The sequence below is a fragment of the Hypomesus nipponensis genome, chromosome 11, assembly GCF_054491055.1.
Source record: "Hypomesus nipponensis isolate SF chromosome 11, ASM5449105v1, whole genome shotgun sequence".
NCBI classification, from domain to species: domain Eukaryota; kingdom Metazoa; phylum Chordata; class Actinopteri; order Osmeriformes; family Osmeridae; genus Hypomesus; species Hypomesus nipponensis.
The window spans coordinates 16,844,209-16,861,858 of NC_140371.1; the positions used below are offsets into that span (position 1 = coordinate 16,844,209).

The window sequence follows — 17,650 nt, forward strand, 5'->3', positions numbered from 1 at the left end:
AAAATTGTTATGATTTTGTTGCAGTCAATAAACAATGAAATATATACAGTCTGTTTACACATAACAGGCTTAATTGCATTTTTCTTCCTCAATGATTACATTGGTTTACACAAGCAAGCAAAAAATTGCAAATTACTCTTAGAATATTGAGCTATGGGAAAGTAGAGCACTAAACCTTAAATCTACCTTAAACCTTAAATTTTAACATTGACAAAGCACCAAAATATTCGTGGGAAGTGTGTTCAATAGTTTTTATAAACACGGACTGGGGAGCCAAAATGAACTTTAGGTATTGGATCAGTTATCTTTCATCTCAGTAGCCTTGACTGCTCATATTTGAGTGCGGCACTTGCTGGTATTTAAATCCAATGTACACACAGTACGAGAGTCTGCTCAAAGATATATAAAGAGCTATGGCGCTTTTATAAAACTGTTTTTAAATACTGTCTTATACACACAATGTCAAAAGAAAAAGGTATTTCTAGTTGTTGCTTCTTTTTTGTACTAACTAAACAAACAGTACGGGGTTTTTTCATCTGGGTAAAGTGGATCTAGATACAGTCTGTACTCCGTGGCATTTACATGAAGATGAGAGAAGGGGCATCTCTTCCTGGTGAGTTAGCCTGCTAGCTATGGCAAAATAATTTAAACCAACCGATTGAAACATATCGAGACAAATACAAAACTTTCATAATTGTAGCTCTGGCTGTGTTTCTGTCACTCCTCAGTTATTTCGCCTAACGTTTGCACATTTTCGCACTCGATAATTTAATCAACAGAAGAGTAGAGCTAGTTAGGTGGCTAGCTTCGGGCACAAAGCCGGCTGGCTAGTGTTTATCGCTAGGCTAGCTAGGGACTGTAGCTGGGTATTTTTCTGGAATTGAGCTGGCGATGAACCACCATAGTATTTGCAGGCTAACTAGCTAAAATAGTGACAATGTATATGATTCCACATTAGACAGCATCCCTAATCTGTAAACCCTAAAGATAGCTAGCTATAAAAGAGTCTCCGATTTTGGAGTGTTAGCCTAGGCTAGCAAAGCTATCTGACAGAAGTTGTTGTCATTGGGTCTGATTCAGTTCATGCAGCGCATCACTTGAGCCGAGTTAACTAAGTTACTGACCTGTATTTAAGTTAAATGTATTGCTGTATTGCACTGTATTGCATTAACATTTTTGTAGTATTTGAATGAGTCAGTGTCTTGCATCGTACAACTCATTGCCAACTATTTCGCCTTTGTTTTCTGTTCCTAGTCAAATTTTATAGGGTGTCAATCCTAACTAAGTAAGGCAAAGAATGTTTGCTTCTGTAAACGACATTTGATCAACAACTCACTCGAATTGCTTCTCACCAACCAAAATGGGCAGAATGAAATGAAATGACATTCACTTTTTATAGTGATCAATCTGGCTTTCTCTGTTCAAGGATATATTGTCTGCCACATTAGTATGTTTGGCTAAACATACTATTTATGAGGACTTGATGCATTACAACAAGGGTGAACTGTCATTCTTGGGGAGGTTTAGCAGAATTTGAAGAAAATGAAGACGTCCCACACTTAGATCTGATGAAAGCGTGATGCCCAGGCGAAGGTTAACTCTGCAGGGCCGGGCACGCTGGCTGCTCCTTGGTCTCTTCCTGCTCCTGGTGCTGTTGTTGTTTGCCTACCTGCTTGAGTGCACCCCCCCAGCAGACGTCAGCCTGATGCTACCTGGCCTGGGTGCCGAGCCCTATAGTAAGGAGTACTGCCAAGCTCTGCTGCAGGAGCAAGAGGAGCACCATGTCAGCCGCACCACCAGCCTCAAGCGTCAGATTGCCCAGCTCAAGCAGGAGCTCCAGGAGATGAGTGAGAAGCTGAAGGTGCTGCAGGACAGGAAGGAGCTCCCTGGGATACAGGGGTTGGCTGACAACAAGGACCAAGAGCCTGGAGACCTCCTGGAATACCTCCATTCTCAAATTGACAAGGCAGAGGTGAACACGGGTGCGCGCTTGCCCAGTGAGTACGCTCTTGTCCCTTTTGAGAGCTTCACCTCCACCAAGGTGTATCAGCTGGAGATGGGGCTGACGCGGCACCCAGAGGAGAAGCCTGTTCGTAAGGATCGCAGAGATGAGCTAGTTGAGGTCATAGAAGCAGCTCTGGATGTCATTAACAACCCAGATGAGGAGGATGGCCAGGAGGATGAAGCACCCATGCAGAGGCAGACCTACACAGAGAACCACTTCACCGAGGGTAAGAAGGACCCTGACCATGTGTGAATCTGTTACTGAAAAGTAGCTGTTATAAGGGCATATTTGTGGAATGCTTGACGTTCAAGTTCAAGTAGCTTTATTGTCAATTTCTTCACGCCAAGACATAAAAAGGAATCGATAGAACGTTGCCCACTCTCCCACAGTGAAACATATAAAGTGCACCGGCACCACAGATAAGACAAGACGACCAGACGTAATCTTTTGTCCATTTTGACTTATTCTGATATTCGTGCAGGGCTATACAGGACTGAACGGGACAAAGGCACGCTCTATGAACTCTACTTTGCAAAAGAGGATTCCAGCAGCTTCCGGCACATCACTCTTTTCCGTCCATTTGGTCCTTTGATGAAGGTCAGGAGCACATCTGTGGAGACATCAGGGATCATAATCAACATAATTGTGCCACTGGCAGGCAGAACAGAAACCTTCTCACAGTTCCTACACAACTTCAGGTGTGATTGATATATCATTTTCATTATATTTTAAAAATATGTATGTATTCCATAAATTATACTATTGATTATTTTCATATATTTACCAAGCCTGATTGGTTAATAGGTTGACATATATTGTATTGCCTGTTAAAAATAGATAGAATAGATGTACCTAAAGATACATTGAAGGCAGAATTGGCAAGTTTTTGGACCAACATCATTGTATTTGGTCTGAATAGTGTCCAATCATTTTTGCCGGTCCGACCTTAATTATTGGTCATGTTTATTACAGTCTTGCGACACCAACAGATTTGTGTAATTTTAGTTTCAATAGTTTCTATCAGGATGTGAAGTTATTTTAGTATTTTAGCAAATGTGACAAAAAGTGCTTCTCAACAACATTGCCTACCCTGCCTTTAAGTATGACTTTTTTAAAGGCTACTCTTTTTTTTTGCAGGGAAGTTTGTATCCAACATGATAGACAAGTGCATCTGACCGTGGTTTACTTTGGACGGGAGGGCTTACAAGAGGTTAAGTCCTCTTTAGAAAAGATGTCCAGGTTTGTTCTCATATTCTGAATTATTTCACATCCAAACACATTCTACCTGCTCTTTCAATTTATCACATTGTACAAATGGTTCTCAAAAATCTCTGTATCCATAGTCTCCTGGATATATGTGACAGCTGTTCCTCCTTGATTTGTTAACATTGTTATTTCATTTCTTCACCAGGGAGGAGGACTTCTCTAACTACACCCTCATCCCAGTGGACGAGGAGTTTTCCAGGGGCAGAGGTCTTGACATTGGAGCCCATGCCTGGAAGAAGGGTGATGTGTTGATGTTCTTCTGTGACGTGGATATCTACTTCACACTGGAGTTCCTCAACACTTGCCGTCTGAACTCTGCTCCAAGTAGGTCTATGAAATTATGTGTATATATATTTTTTTTAATATAGTGGTCTTCTGATGCTTGTACAATATTGGTTGTGATGGTATATGTGTTATGACAAACTAAACTTTCTTTTTTCTCTTGTTTTATTTTGTAGACAAGAAAGTATTTTATCCAGTGGTTTTCAGTTTGTACAATCCTGCCATAGTTTATGGAAATTTGGAACTAGCCCCCCCTATTGAAAACCAGCTTGTGAGTACAAAATACACTTTTTAATGTATAAGTATTTGTTTTTTTTGCCTGGTGTTTATGTATCCAATGACAAGCTGCCTTTTTATGCAGATTCATAAGAAAGATGCTGGTTTCTGGAGAGACTTTGGCTTTGGAATGACATGCCAATACCGCTCAGACTTCCTCAACATTGGTAAGCCATGTTGATAAGCTCAGTAAAGCTCAGACAGTTTCATAATATACAGTAGGTAGTATTGAATATTTCATCTGAGAAAGCAATTAGTCAGGCAGCTACAATAGAGAACTTGATGTGTGATTTGCTTTCCAGGCGGTTTTGATCTTGAAGTGAAAGGTTGGGGTGTGGAAGACGTCCACTTGTACAGGAAATACCTTCGAAGCGACTTAATTGTGATGCGAACACCGGTATCAGGTCTATTTCACTTGTGGCATGAGAAGCAGTGTGCAGATGAGTTGACACCAGAGCAGTATCGCATGTGCATTCAGTCCAAAGCCATGAACGAGGCCTCACACTCCCACCTGGGCATGCTGGTGTTCCGAGAGGAGATTGAGAATCACCTTCGCAAGCAGGCCTTCAAGACTCAGATCAAAGCAGATGACTGAACCGGTTTGTTTCCAACGTGGATGTCTTTGTCCCTTTGTGCAACTTACAGTCCAGTCGCTGATGTTTTAGAAGACATCAGAATGGCAGTACTAAATATGGTTAATTATTAAAATGCACTATAGAAAAAAGCTGTTTACACAAAAACCTCCAGTTATTTGTTATAGTTTAGCTGAAGACACAGATGAATGTACTAAAATGTACAGTTACATTGATAAATGTGAAAAATCTAAGTGATAGACCTGAATAGCACTATCTGCATTAACATCAAAAGACTAAACATCTGTAAAGTTTGGACTAAACTATCAGGCGGTGGTCCAACCAAACTAAGGATTGGGTCCCTGTAAAAAATGTTTTAAAAAAGTTTGTTGTCCCATGCCAGTCTCAAGCCATATTTTATTTTTTATTCACAGGAAACCTGGGTTTAAATGATGATAAAAAGGGATCTTTTTTATATTAGCACAGGCTTTATGGAAAGGGACAATCAGTCAATGTTTTCTGCTACTGCTTGGAATGTGATAAAATAAATAGAAATCTGCTAAAAAGCATACAGTCCATAAATATTCCTAATTTATATTCATCTCCAAAGAAAATGATTCCTAGAGCTGGGTTGAACCATTCATGATTGAGCCATTAAATGACAATTGCGCTGTGGTAAATCCAGGATTATTAACACATGTACATAACTTTTCTGTGTACATAATTCTAATGGTTTATGTTTTTATAATACAATACGTGTGCCTACTAGCTGGGTGTGGGGATATGAAAGATGAGATTATACTCTATACCTCTTTGAGGTTGATGTCATTGATTAAAATTAATGACAATACATAGAGCAGCATTCACAACTGAAAATAGTACATGTTGGTCCTGATCATTTCTGCTAAGAAAAACATTGCTGGAAAGAGATATTTACACTTGCAAGAATGTGACCTTACCAGATAGCTCTTTATTTTGTTAAATGTCTTCAAAAACTAAAGATGAACATTATTACAAATGGATAAGTTACGGTTGCATTTTTTTGTACACAAATATGCCAGTTTTGTTGCATTTCTGTTCCTTGTTCTGTTAAACATTGCCCTTCCAACTATTTTACCCTGCTGCATGGTTCTGTAGTCTAGATTTTATTTTTTTATTTTTTAAGAATTCTGTTTTTAACTGAGCTCTACTCAACACCAATACAATAAAAAGACTTAACAACTGATGTGAAAGTAAACTATTTATTTTGACTTATTTCACCATAAAATGTATAGTAGTATTTGAATTCCTTCTGTCACACAATTGTTTAAATTCTCTCAATGTCTCAGTTGGATCCATATACTGTACATTGCAGTAAATCTCAAGCAAGCTTCACCAGTTCGATAATTTAATTCTATAAAATGTAACTAGTGGTCTTAGAATCCACTAATCTGCCAAAAGAAATTCTTAATTTAAGACAAATGGCATAATACAAGTGTATTTATCATAATACAATTGACTACAAGAAATATATAGAAAATAAAAGAATACTAACAGAAAAGGTATGTATCAAATCAAAGAGCTGACAATGCTGATAGGGGCTGTAGGGGGGCTTCTGATTAATATTTGCAGGTTTCTTTTCCACTCCAGCCAGTCCATTTCCTCAGTGCATATGTTCTGGCTGTATTCCCATGGTCTTGTAGATCTCTTTGAGAATAAGAAGAGCTGTGTCCTCTGACTCCCTGGAAGAATATAAATATCATATATCATTAATTTGGGGTTACATTTACAAGTACTTTATGTTGAGAAAGATCTTCGCTAAAAGCCAAATTGAAGGACAATGGCAAAGGAAAATGGAACTGCCCACATACCAGTAGCACAGATGACTCTGAAGGGCGAACAGGTACTCGTTGAAGCTTTCAATTGGCTTCTCCTGTAGAACGTAGTCAATGCGATTTCCTGCGTTCAACATTCCTATCTTCACCTGTGGCTCCTCCTCCCGCAGGGGCTCAGGACTCTCCACCATCTTGGATTCTGTGACAAACCCTAAGGGGGTATTTACAGTTTCACAATCATATACATTAACATTTATACTTCAACAATAAATGCCAACAAGGGGGTATTTTTGGTTCCAGTTCAATTCAATAAAGTATATGCCATTGTATCAATGACACTCCACCTCAAGTGTCAATGAGAAAACTCACCCTGCTGCACCTGCTTCTCCTCCTCCTCTTTGATCTGATTGGCCACCATGGCTAGTTCAGCCTGTAGCTGGGCAGAAGATGTGTGAGCCCGGGCAAAGTCATTAAGCGTCTGCCAGGCACTCTTCAGGGAGCTAATGAAGCCGTGCTTCAAATCTGAGCCCATACGAGTCAGGCTTTCCTTCAGCTCTGCAACAGACAACAGACCCCCCTTGTTAGACCCTCCTGTAACATGATGCAATGCACCTTCTGATCAGGACATGGGTCAGGAAATTCACATTCAGCAGGATTAAAGTCTTTATTGTAGATGCCCATACCAAGATGAAGTCTCTTTCTCCCTTTGTGATGTGGGATGAGAACAGGCTTCAAATCCAAGTCTGGCATTATCATGGGCTCCATCCTGTATGCAACTGGGTCCAACTAAAGCAGAGGACAACTTTGTTGTTATATCAAATGTTTTTGTGATTTAGAAATACAAGTAAATGCTTTTTGACTTGGGCATGTCATGAATAAGCACAATCACATTCCTCCAAGGGCAAATAGAGTCAGATGGGTTCACAAACCGGATGGTAGATGTTGAAGAAGCCTTTGCAGGTGGGCAGCTGGTAAGTCTCTTCGATCTTCTCCAGCCCTCGGACTGTCAGGAACATTCCTATTGGAGATCCCAAAGCAAAGAAATTCTCTGGCTCAAAGTCCAGAGAGTGGTACACCACAGATACCTAAGCAGTGGAAGGGTGACAACGATATTGTTATTGTCATTGCAAAGGTATAATACCATTTTACAACAATGTAAAATGTTTAAAGTGATTATTTATGTAATAAGTTGCATCAGTTTCCACTGATGTGCCCAAAAATGGGAGGTGGTTTACCTGTCCAGTGCCAACTTCAAAGTAGTTGTAATCCACATGGATAGAGGAGACAGTACCGCCTACAGGAAGTTTCATAGCGCTTGGTTCTGGGAGGGGCCCCGATACTTGAGTGGCAACAACCTCCTGACTGGCTACCTTTACTTCCTCCTTCTCTTGTGCTGCCTGGTGTGTGGCCAACAAATAGGTGACAAACAAGAGAGGAGACATCTTCATGTTAAACTGGTTTTGGTTTGGCGGCTTCACTGAGGAGTTTTCAGAGAAGGCTGTTAACTAACCTGCTTATTCGCCTTTTCCTTCACAAATTTGGCTATTTTCTTCCGTGGTCCCAGGGGAATGCCCATCTCTTTAAGATCATCAACTGTACACATCAGCTTGATATGAGGGAGAAAAAGATGATAAGTCAATAAATCCCTGGTGCCTTGACATTCAGTGTCCTATCAATGTTCAATATAGGCCATGTGATTACAAGCAAGGGGGTTCTTACAAAAGACTCAATGTCTATCTTCTCCTGTTCAAAGGTACTCTGGTAGTCACATAACCCCAGGTGCTCCAGCACAGTGGAGAGATCTTCAAGCTCTTCTGACTCTTCTTTAGGCACCTCCTCCACAACAGGTGGGATAGCAGCACTATTAGCCTGGGAGATGGGGCCAGACACCTGATTTGAGAGTAAGATTGGAAATTAAAGTTGTACTTTAATTGAAACAAACTTTTTTTATCACAATTTATGAAGGTGATTGTTTTCCGTTGTTGAGTGATGGCTATGAACTCTCACCTGTTGTCTGTCTGCCAGGATGCCTCCATTAGAGGTGGGCATGGTTGTCATCCCTTGCAGGGGTGAGCAATTCTTCTGATTAGAGAGCAAGTCAAATAGTATAAGAGAACCTGGACATAACAAGGACATAAAACAATATTCAATACAAATGATTCTCATTCATTTTCAAAGCCTGAATAAAGGTTGACACCAAGACTAACCCAAGCTGTGTCCAGACACTGAAACACCTCCTTTGAAATCTGGATTTCTCTGCATGAACAGGGCATAAATCCTATTAATCTCCTGGGCAACTGTGTCCATTATGGTCTGGCAGTAGGTTGGGCTGTTGTAGAACAATACGTCTAACAGGGTCTCATTAGTAAAATGACGCAAGCGTCCTGTACTGGGCAGGGTGATCTTCTTTATCCTCCTGAAAAAGGAAGAATAATCATGTAGAGGGTCAAAACATTAGTAAATCTGCCAATCCTGAAAGAGAATTGGTTTCACACAGTCATGAACCATGGCTCTGTGTGTCCGTCACCTGTCCACCCCTGTGGCGTCTCCATGCAGCGCTGTATGCCACTGGACAGGAAGGAACTCCACCCTGCTGATGACATGCTCATCCTGGGCTTTCTTAAAGTGACTCTGCAACAACTTCAGGGACACACTACGGAAATCGTCCACTGACGAGACAAGAATGAATGACAATGGATTTCAGAACATGATTCAATCCTACTTGACAGATAAGACATCTATAAGTATGATTTGGCTCTTGGGAATTTAAGACAACAGGTGAAAACAAGCTACATACCACACTCCACCATGCTCCTGAACCTCAGATCACACACTGGACCGATACCATGGACCATGAAGACAAGATGATCCACCTGTGGCATCTCTCCTGGAGTTGGCAAACATAGATGTAGAAGTACTTTAATAGGATGTATTTTATTCATTTTTTTATGTGTGCTTTAATTCATAACATTAAATTAGTGAGAGAAATAATATTATGAGTTACCATCAGGTACTTCATCATGGTCATCATCGATGCCCCTCTTGACCACTCTAGGTCTGGTCTGTCCATCCTGGGTCGTGCCCCACTCATCCGGCATGGCGGAGGGTTGAAACTGAACTATAACCTAAGAGACAGAAAGATAGGGAACCACTGGTAACTATGGACACACAGTACTCCACTAAATTAACACATAAATGTCAAGAACAACGCCAGTTACCTTAGGATTGTGCATGACAATGGTTTCCCCAGATGGGAACTCCAGCCGTCGATGCCACTGGTTGGTGGACACAGCTTTCTTATATTCTCCCTGGATAGAAGACAGATTATCACTCAAAGAAAATCACAGCAATCACCAAGTCAGGTCAGTCATCTCTCAGGACAAACTTCCCCCACGTACAGCAAAGCGTTCACCAGCACTGTCTGCATTTGCTTAGTACTGACAGCTTATCAGAGGTAATGTTGACGGGACAAACCTCTAGCTTGTCGCTGAACTCCTCTGAGTAAGGAATGAAGCGGCTGTCCGTGTCTCCCTTGTAGAACCAGGTGCAGCGCCGGACCTCGGTCGGCTCCTCCTCCCAGTAGACAGCGGTCCGGATGCGGTCATACAGCTGTACGTCATAGCGACCGCCGTCTGTGCACACCATCACGCTCTCAGGGTCTGGTTGGACTGGAAGAAAAATAAATAACTTTTACACATTAAGTAACATCAAATCAATCAAATTAAACATTTTGGCTACTTTAGACCGGTTTCATTTGATAGGAATCCTGATGAATGCAAATGATCCAAGTCAGATTGCAGTAATATGTCATCATGTGCCTCCAAACCTGAGTTATAAATCTCCTCCAGCTGAATAGAGTCGAGGATACTAAAGGGAAGCCAAACACTTTTAGATTCCACTTGTTTGCAGAAGAACCAATGAGGCTGGACAGGCTCGTAGACGTTGTAGTTGTATTGCATCATGGGGTTGGCAGGGACTAATGCTCCAGAAGTGGTAGGGGCAAGAGGGGGTGTCTGCATCAGTGTGGTAGGAGGCTAGAAGAAAAATAACACAGATTTAGACTCAACTTGACTACAAGCATCTTCCTCAGAGCTATTTACCATGCACGGCGTCAAATAGATAAACAATGCCAACAGCTCAAAAGAGATGGATTGTCTACCTTAGAATATGTGGAGGGCATCGTTTGGAACGTTTGAGCTGGAGAGCCAATAGAGTAGGGATTTTGTTGTGGTGGAAAAGGCTGGGACTGAACCTCTGGCCCTGCAACATAGGGCTTCGCCCTGCTACTGATGGGGTTGTGGCGGTAAGGATTGTAGCTTTGTTGACTGGGCTGGGGAGGAGGAGGGGTCACTGTACTAGGGGGAGGAGTGTATCGTCCCATTGGGTTCTGGTAAACCCCACCACCAAACTGTGGCACCGGGTTGGTTTGAGGTGCAGGAGTTGGAACCATGGAACCACTGGGTACAGAGATTGGACCTGATGTTGATGGGGCTACTGAGAGTGCCGGGGGTGGGCATGGCTGATGCCCAATTGAGGCAAATGGGTCGCTGTTGGTGACAGTATTAGAGAAGTAGTTAAAAGTGGCGGGGGCAGGGGCATTTCCAGAGGTCTGTCCAAGAAAGCTGTCTTCTTCTCCTACATCTGTTGAGTCATCTAGAAAAGAAAGACATCAGACAAACGTGACATACATTAGTTAGCTGCATGTATTTTTATTTGTCATCTCAGCACTTACATTTAACATGCACTCATAAGTTGCTCACATGTATTCTTATTACGTACAAATATTTTTCCTGCTACTGGGCTACTATAATTCACACATTTCTCGGCCCTGTTCACTATCTAAGGTTACAAAGGTATTTGGATAATTAGATATGGTGAAATGACACCAAAACAGAGACACGGTCTACTCGGAGTTAATGATAAGCCAGCCATAAGCGACAACTGACATGTCAAATGAACTGTTTTGGTTGTTCAACTAGCAAGCTGACTTAGCTGCAAGCTAGGTTGCTAACTTTGGCCAATGAATACCCTATTTGCCTTATCTTACCTCCCGATAACACGACTGGACCAGAGGCCTGGCTGACAGGTATAAACGGCAGATTAAAATTAAACTCTGGTGCCGTAGTAAACAGTAAATTTGAGCTGGAATTGGCCACATTGTTGGTTTTCCTATCAGCCATTTTCAGCCAAATTACACGTAGCCAAGCTTATCCCACTGCCGGAGCAGTCATTAGTTCACAACCCGGATATGGGAGGAAAGTTTCGTTCCTGCGTTCAAGAGTATCCACTGATTTGTAAACATGATGATAGCTCTGCTGAACTAGTACTAGTACGTGGCTTAGGCCTACTGTACACCGGTTGTGTTGAAACATACGAAAAAGCACAGTGCTGCTGCCCCTGCTGGTGTGGAGAACTATTAGCAAAAAAGTAGCAGAAAAAATCTACTAAAAGCAAATTGTCGTAGAACTTTATTAAGTTGGTAATATTACATATGATACAATCTCACAAAAAATCTGGTCTAGTTCAAAAGAATCACACCCCGACTGTGCAAGATATAAAGCAGTTTCTCAGCCGGGGTAGTCAGGGTACATTTGACTTTGGTGCTTTCCCTTCAAATATATTTTTATTGGTACAACGTTCATGTTAAATATATTGAATATTTGAATCTAACAACATGACACAACCAAGGACACATAATCTTCTTTGTTATTGTGTGCACATTTTCCTGAGCTTTTCGTGTTGAATATGATGACGTACAGTGAAAGTTTCGCCTAAGTTCTCATGACGTAATTTTCCCGCCACAGAGTGGTCCTGCCTTGACAGTCAAATTGGACAAAGTTGGTGTCTGACTAGCTAACTCTATAATTTTACGTTGTTGTGACACTTATTTTACCGATTAATCATACTGATTCTGCCTAATGATGCCTTCTACTCATGACTGGATAAACAACCCAATGGGTGTTGTCGAAGGCATGTTTGGTAAGAAACAAACGAAACGCTGAAAGCTAAAATTGATAGTTAGCTAGCTAGCTAGAACAGCATGCGCTGGCTGGCTGTGCTACTCTTCCTCTTCTCGGCTAGATTAGGGTCTGGTTCAGAAACTTTGTTCGATATGATGATTTCAAACCATCAAAACGTACATTATTTTAGAACAATACAACTTTATTGTTCACACATGTTGTTAGACTAGTTCTTTTTATCACAATGCCCAGTTAGCAAGCTAGCTGACCCACCAACACAGCAATGTTTTAAGACTGTTATTTGGATAATTGTAGATCGTACTGTAAACGTTTGCAAACTCTTGTCACGTTATGAAGCCAGATTGGAAAACGTTAACCTTTTTATTTGGAGTGACCCTGTTCGCGTCCAGAGTGACAATGACACTTCAAATGTTTCACTTTCCATTTAATCTGAATGCAGCTAGTGAGTGTTACTGTCAGTCAGCTTCACCCACGGTGAGATACCACAGATCCTATGTTTCTATATTTGTGACTATATCATTTGTTACTTTACAGCCCAGAGAAACTCAAACCCCCAATGGGGTTCAAAAGTTGTGGAGTATTTCAAAGACAAGCTGAAAGAAAAAGAGGCCCATACCTGGGTAAGGTCATGCCCTAACACAAATGTTATTGTTTTCAACCAGATTAACATGCCATTGAATTTGCTGTGCATTACAAATATGTAATGGCTATGCCTCCCTTTTTGAACTATTGTAACATGTTACTATCCATTTCTTATTCCTCCATATAGGTTCCCTCATTGAATGATGTCCCTCTGCATTACCTGAAACCTGACAGTCTGGTGAAATTCCGTTGTTTAATCCAAGACATGTTTGACCCAGAGTTCTATATGGGGGTGTATGAGACTGTTGAGCCCTCTAACAATGCCAAAGTAAGTATTTCTGACAGTTCTATTTCTAGAGTAAATACATTTACATCACATTCACATTTATGCATTTAGCAGGCGCTTTTATCCAAAGCGACTTCCAAGAGAGAGCTTTACAAAAGAGCATAGGTCACTGATCATAACAATGAGGTAGCCCCAAACATTGCAAGCAGCCAAAACATGAAAAGTGCAACAGTGAACCTGTAGAAGAACAATCAACAGTAAAATATTTCACAGCGAGTTCAAAAAGTTTAAATCCGTTATAACGAGCCAACAAGAACAACAAGTCTCTCAATAATACGTCAACATGAAATGCATTGCTGACAAAAAAGGACTTGCATTACTGTAGATAATTGAAATGAACATGCAAGACATATTTTACATGAAAAATGTTTTACTTCAGGTTTTGAAATGTGGAAAGTATAAAGATGTTACAGAGTGTGGGGTAAGTCCATTATACTTTTATTTTGTTGATTTGTTAATTTTACAATTACAATTTGTTAATTGTACTGCTTTGTTCTACTATTGAATGTAATACAACAATGTGATGCTATTATATTATATATTATTATATCAGTATATATTATATAATCAGGAGAGCTCCTGTGTGCACGGCATTGCTGTTTGTGGCATTTCAGTTATTGGCACTATCCTCCTGTTTCCCCTCACCACTGTGCGGCCTTGGGCAGTTGCGCGCTCCTCCTTTCCTGAGCCATTGGAGGGGGCGTAACAACGACATAGTACCTGTTGACTTAAAATACTAAAATGACTTTCTTAACCTGTGCTGTGTGTTTTTAAAGGTGGATTTGAATTCCAGAAACAATGTGACTTCCGAGAGACAGACCTTCTATTGTGTCCCTGTCCCAGGAGAAAGCCAATGGGCAAAAGATATATCCTTTCGATTTGATGTAATCAAAACACTTCCTAAACTGTGTTTTTATTTTACAGGTGATTGATTATTTGGTACGAATTGCTAGGTGGCCATTATATTGAGTTTCCCTTAACTGTCACACAGTTATGCCTGCTCTAGCCAAGCAAGAGTGGTCCCTTCCACCTCTTACGTCCCCAGCAGACAAAAGCGCAGCTACGAAGAGGATGATGACATGGACACACAACCCCAGAAGCAAAGGGAATCACACATTGGTACAGAAGATTTTCAAGCATACATTGAGATGAAGATTTACTAGGTACTTGGCACCGAAGAAGACCGTTTGACTTGTGTGAACGCGTCTCCATTCCTTCTGCAGAGCACCATGGCAACGGGGATTCCAAAAGGCAGGAGACGGAGGCCCCCGCCAACCAGACCACAACCCCGTCAGACTGCTCCTCTCATCTGGATCTCAACTTCCCGTTGCCAGGGGAGAGGGGCCCAGCCTGTCTAGTGAAGGTAGTACATCTTCCTGTAGGGTCCTGTCGACGCTTTCTCCCCAGTGTTTCTGTGGCCCAGGCAACCGATTCACATCGGTATTTATGTGGTACTACTCATGGATTTCCAGGTCTACGAGGAGTCGGACAGCTTCAAACTGAATGACACGATTGAGGTTTATGGGATCCTCTCCATGAGTCCTGTCCTGAGCGGGGTGCCAGAGGAAAAGTAAGGGTCTTCTTTTAGAATACATCCCTGTCCCACACAGTTGTCCTGTCGTGTGTATATTTTTTATGTTTGTTGGATTGATGTTGCACGTCGCTGTTTATAAAAAGAGACCTGGCCTCATCGTTGCTGGACCCTGTGGAGAGTATGGAGACCGTAGAGGAGCAGCGAGCCCACAGCCCACCTGCATCACTGGTGCCTCGCCTCCACATGCTCTTTGCCAAACGTCTGCAACACAACAACCCTCTGCTGCCCTCTGCACCTCTGGAAGACAACAGCACAGGTAAGACCACCCACCTAGTTAGCATATACATTGTCTATTTTTATTGCTATAGTGTAAAAGCGTAGATGTATATAGCCGTAATGTGTCGGGTCTAATTTAGGCCTCTCTCTTTCAGTTTTCTCATCGTTCCTAAGCGAGATGACCTCGGTGAGAGCTGAGCTGCAGGCATACTTGACTCACATCCTCCTGGGAGATGGACTGGCCGCAGAGTACCTTATACTGCATCTCATATCCAGTGTGTGAGTGGACCAGGCCATCTTTAATCCTTAGCCATGTGTATCCTCCACAACCATAGACTTTGTATATTCTTTTTACCCCAAAGCTAAATGTTCTTCATATTGGTTTCTTATTAGGTATAGCAGGAGGGATGTTCTTCCTCTGGGCAAATTCAGCTTGAATCTGAGTGGCTGTCCAACCACCTCTCCGTACACAGAGAAACTGTATACAATCATCCAACAGCTCGTCCCTTGTGTGAGTCAACATCCGTTGTGTCTTCTGTTGTTTTGAGTTAGTTTGGTCTTCCAAATCAGTGTGCTAACGTATTTTGTTTTTCCATTCCATCCCCTCGGCAGTCGTATCGTTTATGTATGAGCCTACAGAACATGAACAGACTGCGACTGGTGCCTAGGAAAGACTATGTGGCCAACAGGCTGGTGAGTGGAGCGCTGCAGTTGTCAAACAACACCTCCCTCTACCTTGATGAGACGCAGCTGGAGCAGGGGCAACTAGACACCTCAGGTGAGCGCTCCAGGACCCGTGGGTCGGCACTGTGGAGCAGACGCCTTGAAATCTTTCTGAAACGGACTCCGATTTACATCATATAGATGTGGCATTAGGAATGCACATGGTGGGCCTTTTTTTGTTTTGCTTGTTTGCTAATGGCAGTGGTTGAACATTAACTTCAGTGTCATTTAAACATTGCTAATAATTTTATATTGACTTTTGTATGTCCTGCTGTAGGTGTACGCAACGTCACTGCCCTAGGGAACCTAATATCCTGGCAGAAGGTTGATTATGACTTCAACTACCACCAGATGGAATTCCCCTGCAATATTAACGTGCTCATCTCGTCAGAAGGCCGCTCACTGCTACCGGTGAGAACATGGGGCCCTGTGAACACAAGAGGGCGCAGGATTGCGACACCCCTGCAAAGTAGAGGCCGTGTTTGGTTTCAGCCAGGGCCCTCAGGAGACGGACACTCACAGTGGGTTGTTTCCATTCAGTGTCATGCTGCTGTCTCACTTCCCATTGGTCCCTGGTAGCTGTCCGCGTGGTCTGGCTTTAGACTTGCCTTCACTTTGTTGCGAACAGCCTGAGGAATGCGGCGTGTGCTATTCCTGTGTGCTGGTCTAATGTGTTGCCATGGGCGCAGCTGTGCCGTAGGGACAATCCAGGGAGAGGCGTCAGAATAGGCCGCCTGTTTGGCTGCAGTGAAGGACAGTGTGGAATAAAGGTCTCAGGGCAGATCAAAAGTTCAGTTCCCCTTTGCATAAGTATATGAAACAGGATCCAAATCTTATACAGACACATTGTTGACAGAGTAGCTGCCATAGTTAGTAACTCAATTTAGGAAACGTACTTCTGAAACGAGACAGACTGGACCACTATGTTGCCTGAGTTTATTTATATTTCTCTTTTTCTCCTCTGGTTGCCATGTAAACCCCCCTCCAACAGTCGGACTGCCAGGTGCATCTACAACCCCAGGTGACCCCATCCAACATGGAGGAGTACTTCAGTACCTTCCTGTTGGCTCAGATGTCATCTCAGCTCAACAGGTACCGTGTGTACCTGACTGTGGCACGAACCCTGGACTACAGCATCTCTGATGAGGTCACCAAGGTGAGACACTGTGCATAGTGATCTAGAAGGAGTAACATGGTCACTACTCGGTACATATGCATGTTGGTGAAATCTTTCTACTGATCTTGTGTTGCCCAGGCAGTCGAGGATGACTTTGTAGACATGCGCAAAGATGACCCTCAGAGTATCTCAGCTGAAGACCTGCACAGGCTGCTTGTTGTGGCAAGGTGGGATTACTCAACATTTGTCAAATGTTTGGTTTTAGAATAGTAATGGTAATGATACCAATGAAAAATCACAATCAAAGGATTGTTGCAGCTTTTAATTGGAAGTTTTTGTTTTAAAGTAGCTCACTCTGGTCAATGTTCTTCAGGTTGCTGTCTCTCAGTTTGGGACAGACCACCCTTTCAAGAGACTGCTGGATGAGAGCCAAGCACTTAGAGGTGCTCCGAACAAGTAGGACTGAACAGCAGAAGAGTGTCAATGGCAATGAGCCTTAATCTGGAAACCTGGAGTAACATTTTGATACAAAGAACAAAATCTTGCAATAAACTTGTTTTTTTTTCCATGTATAAGATGGTTATTGGTCTCTTTAAAAATATATGTATTTTGCTGTACCTGTGATGATTTGATGATTAACATGGTCTTTGTAGAGGTAGAGCTGGGAAAAGGAAAGTGAAAGAAAAATTATTACCTAGCCAGTGATAACTTGATATCTCAATGCTTCTGCATATCAGAGAATGGTTTATGGTGCTGTGTTTTACATTGGTCTCCTGGAGGTTATAATACATAGTGATGTGTCTCTAACTGATGTAAAACCATAACAGGATGTGGACAGTAAAATAGGAAGCTCGTCATTGCAACCTCCTAGACCAT

General features: G+C 42.1%; 3 protein-coding genes across 5 annotated transcripts; 2 read left to right on the forward strand and 1 right to left on the reverse strand.

The window, feature by feature from the left end:
* Positions 1-419: 419 nt before the first annotated feature.
* csgalnact2 (chondroitin sulfate N-acetylgalactosaminyltransferase 2) lies at positions 420-5,626 on the forward strand. Of its 2 annotated transcripts, none has more exons than XM_084709784.1 (8): positions 420-613; positions 1,255-2,231; positions 2,487-2,703; positions 3,143-3,244; positions 3,417-3,595; positions 3,730-3,824; positions 3,915-3,996; positions 4,132-5,626. In XM_084709784.1, the coding sequence occupies exons 2-8, from the start codon at positions 1,580-1,582 to the stop codon at positions 4,422-4,424; spliced, it is 1,620 nt and encodes a 539-aa protein (XP_084565910.1). In that variant the 5' UTR covers positions 420-613; positions 1,255-1,579; the 3' UTR covers positions 4,425-5,626. The 2 variants fall into 2 exon arrangements, with proteins under 2 accessions (XP_084565910.1, XP_084565912.1); XM_084709786.1 differs by having other exon boundaries at positions 1,427-2,231.
* On the reverse strand, positions 5,352-11,533 carry sec23ip (SEC23 interacting protein). Its single transcript, XM_084709783.1, has 18 exons — positions 11,263-11,533; positions 10,375-10,868; positions 10,042-10,249; positions 9,690-9,883; positions 9,434-9,523; positions 9,220-9,340; positions 9,013-9,102; positions 8,743-8,884; positions 8,423-8,631; positions 8,223-8,332; positions 7,935-8,105; positions 7,726-7,821; positions 7,451-7,612; positions 7,145-7,300; positions 6,899-7,001; positions 6,585-6,770; positions 6,252-6,426; positions 5,352-6,122 (listed from the first exon to the last, which is right to left on the reverse strand). The coding sequence occupies exons 1-18, from the start codon at positions 11,393-11,395 to the stop codon at positions 6,044-6,046; spliced, it is 2,919 nt and encodes a 972-aa protein (XP_084565909.1). The 5' UTR covers positions 11,396-11,533; the 3' UTR covers positions 5,352-6,043.
* Positions 11,534-12,007: 474 nt separating this feature from the next.
* mcmbp (minichromosome maintenance complex binding protein) lies at positions 12,008-17,349 on the forward strand. Of its 2 annotated transcripts, XM_084709681.1 has the most exons (17): positions 12,008-12,194; positions 12,731-12,816; positions 12,966-13,106; positions 13,504-13,545; positions 13,901-13,990; positions 14,114-14,243; positions 14,348-14,487; positions 14,597-14,694; positions 14,802-14,974; positions 15,090-15,213; positions 15,328-15,445; positions 15,547-15,712; positions 15,935-16,068; positions 16,347-16,427; positions 16,649-16,813; positions 16,913-17,001; positions 17,148-17,349. In XM_084709681.1, the coding sequence occupies exons 1-17, from the start codon at positions 12,134-12,136 to the stop codon at positions 17,272-17,274; spliced, it is 1,965 nt and encodes a 654-aa protein (XP_084565807.1). In that variant the 5' UTR covers positions 12,008-12,133; the 3' UTR covers positions 17,275-17,349. The 2 variants fall into 2 exon arrangements, with proteins under 2 accessions (XP_084565807.1, XP_084565808.1); XM_084709682.1 differs by lacking the exon at positions 16,347-16,427.
* Positions 17,350-17,650: the final 301 nt, after the last annotated feature.

Bases quoted from the DNA above. Each gene is read 5' to 3' on its own strand.
- csgalnact2 (XM_084709784.1), top strand. From the start codon at position 1,580: ATGCCCAGGCGAAGGTTAACTCTGCAGGGCCGGGCACGCTGGCTGCTC. The intron at 2,704-3,142 runs GTGTGATTGATA...TTTTTTTTGCAG, and splicing joins CAGTTCCTACACAACTTCAG to GGAAGTTTGTATCCAACATG. The intron at 3,997-4,131 runs GTAAGCCATGTT...TTTGCTTTCCAG, and splicing joins CTCAGACTTCCTCAACATTG to GCGGTTTTGATCTTGAAGTG.
- sec23ip (XM_084709783.1), bottom strand. From the start codon at position 11,395: ATGGCTGATAGGAAAACCAACAATGTGGCCAATTCCAGCTCAAATTTA. The intron at 9,341-9,433 runs GTAACTGGCGTT...TCTGTCTCTTAG, and splicing joins TTGTCATGCACAATCCTAAG to GTTATAGTTCAGTTTCAACC. The intron at 7,301-7,450 runs GTAAACCACCTC...TCCACTGCTTAG, and splicing joins TTGAAGTTGGCACTGGACAG to GTATCTGTGGTGTACCACTC.
- mcmbp (XM_084709681.1), top strand. From the start codon at position 12,134: ATGATGCCTTCTACTCATGACTGGATAAACAACCCAATGGGTGTTGTC. The intron at 14,244-14,347 runs GTACAGAAGATT...TTCCTTCTGCAG, and splicing joins GCAAAGGGAATCACACATTG to AGCACCATGGCAACGGGGAT. The intron at 17,002-17,147 runs GTGGGATTACTC...AATGTTCTTCAG, and splicing joins AGGCTGCTTGTTGTGGCAAG to GTTGCTGTCTCTCAGTTTGG.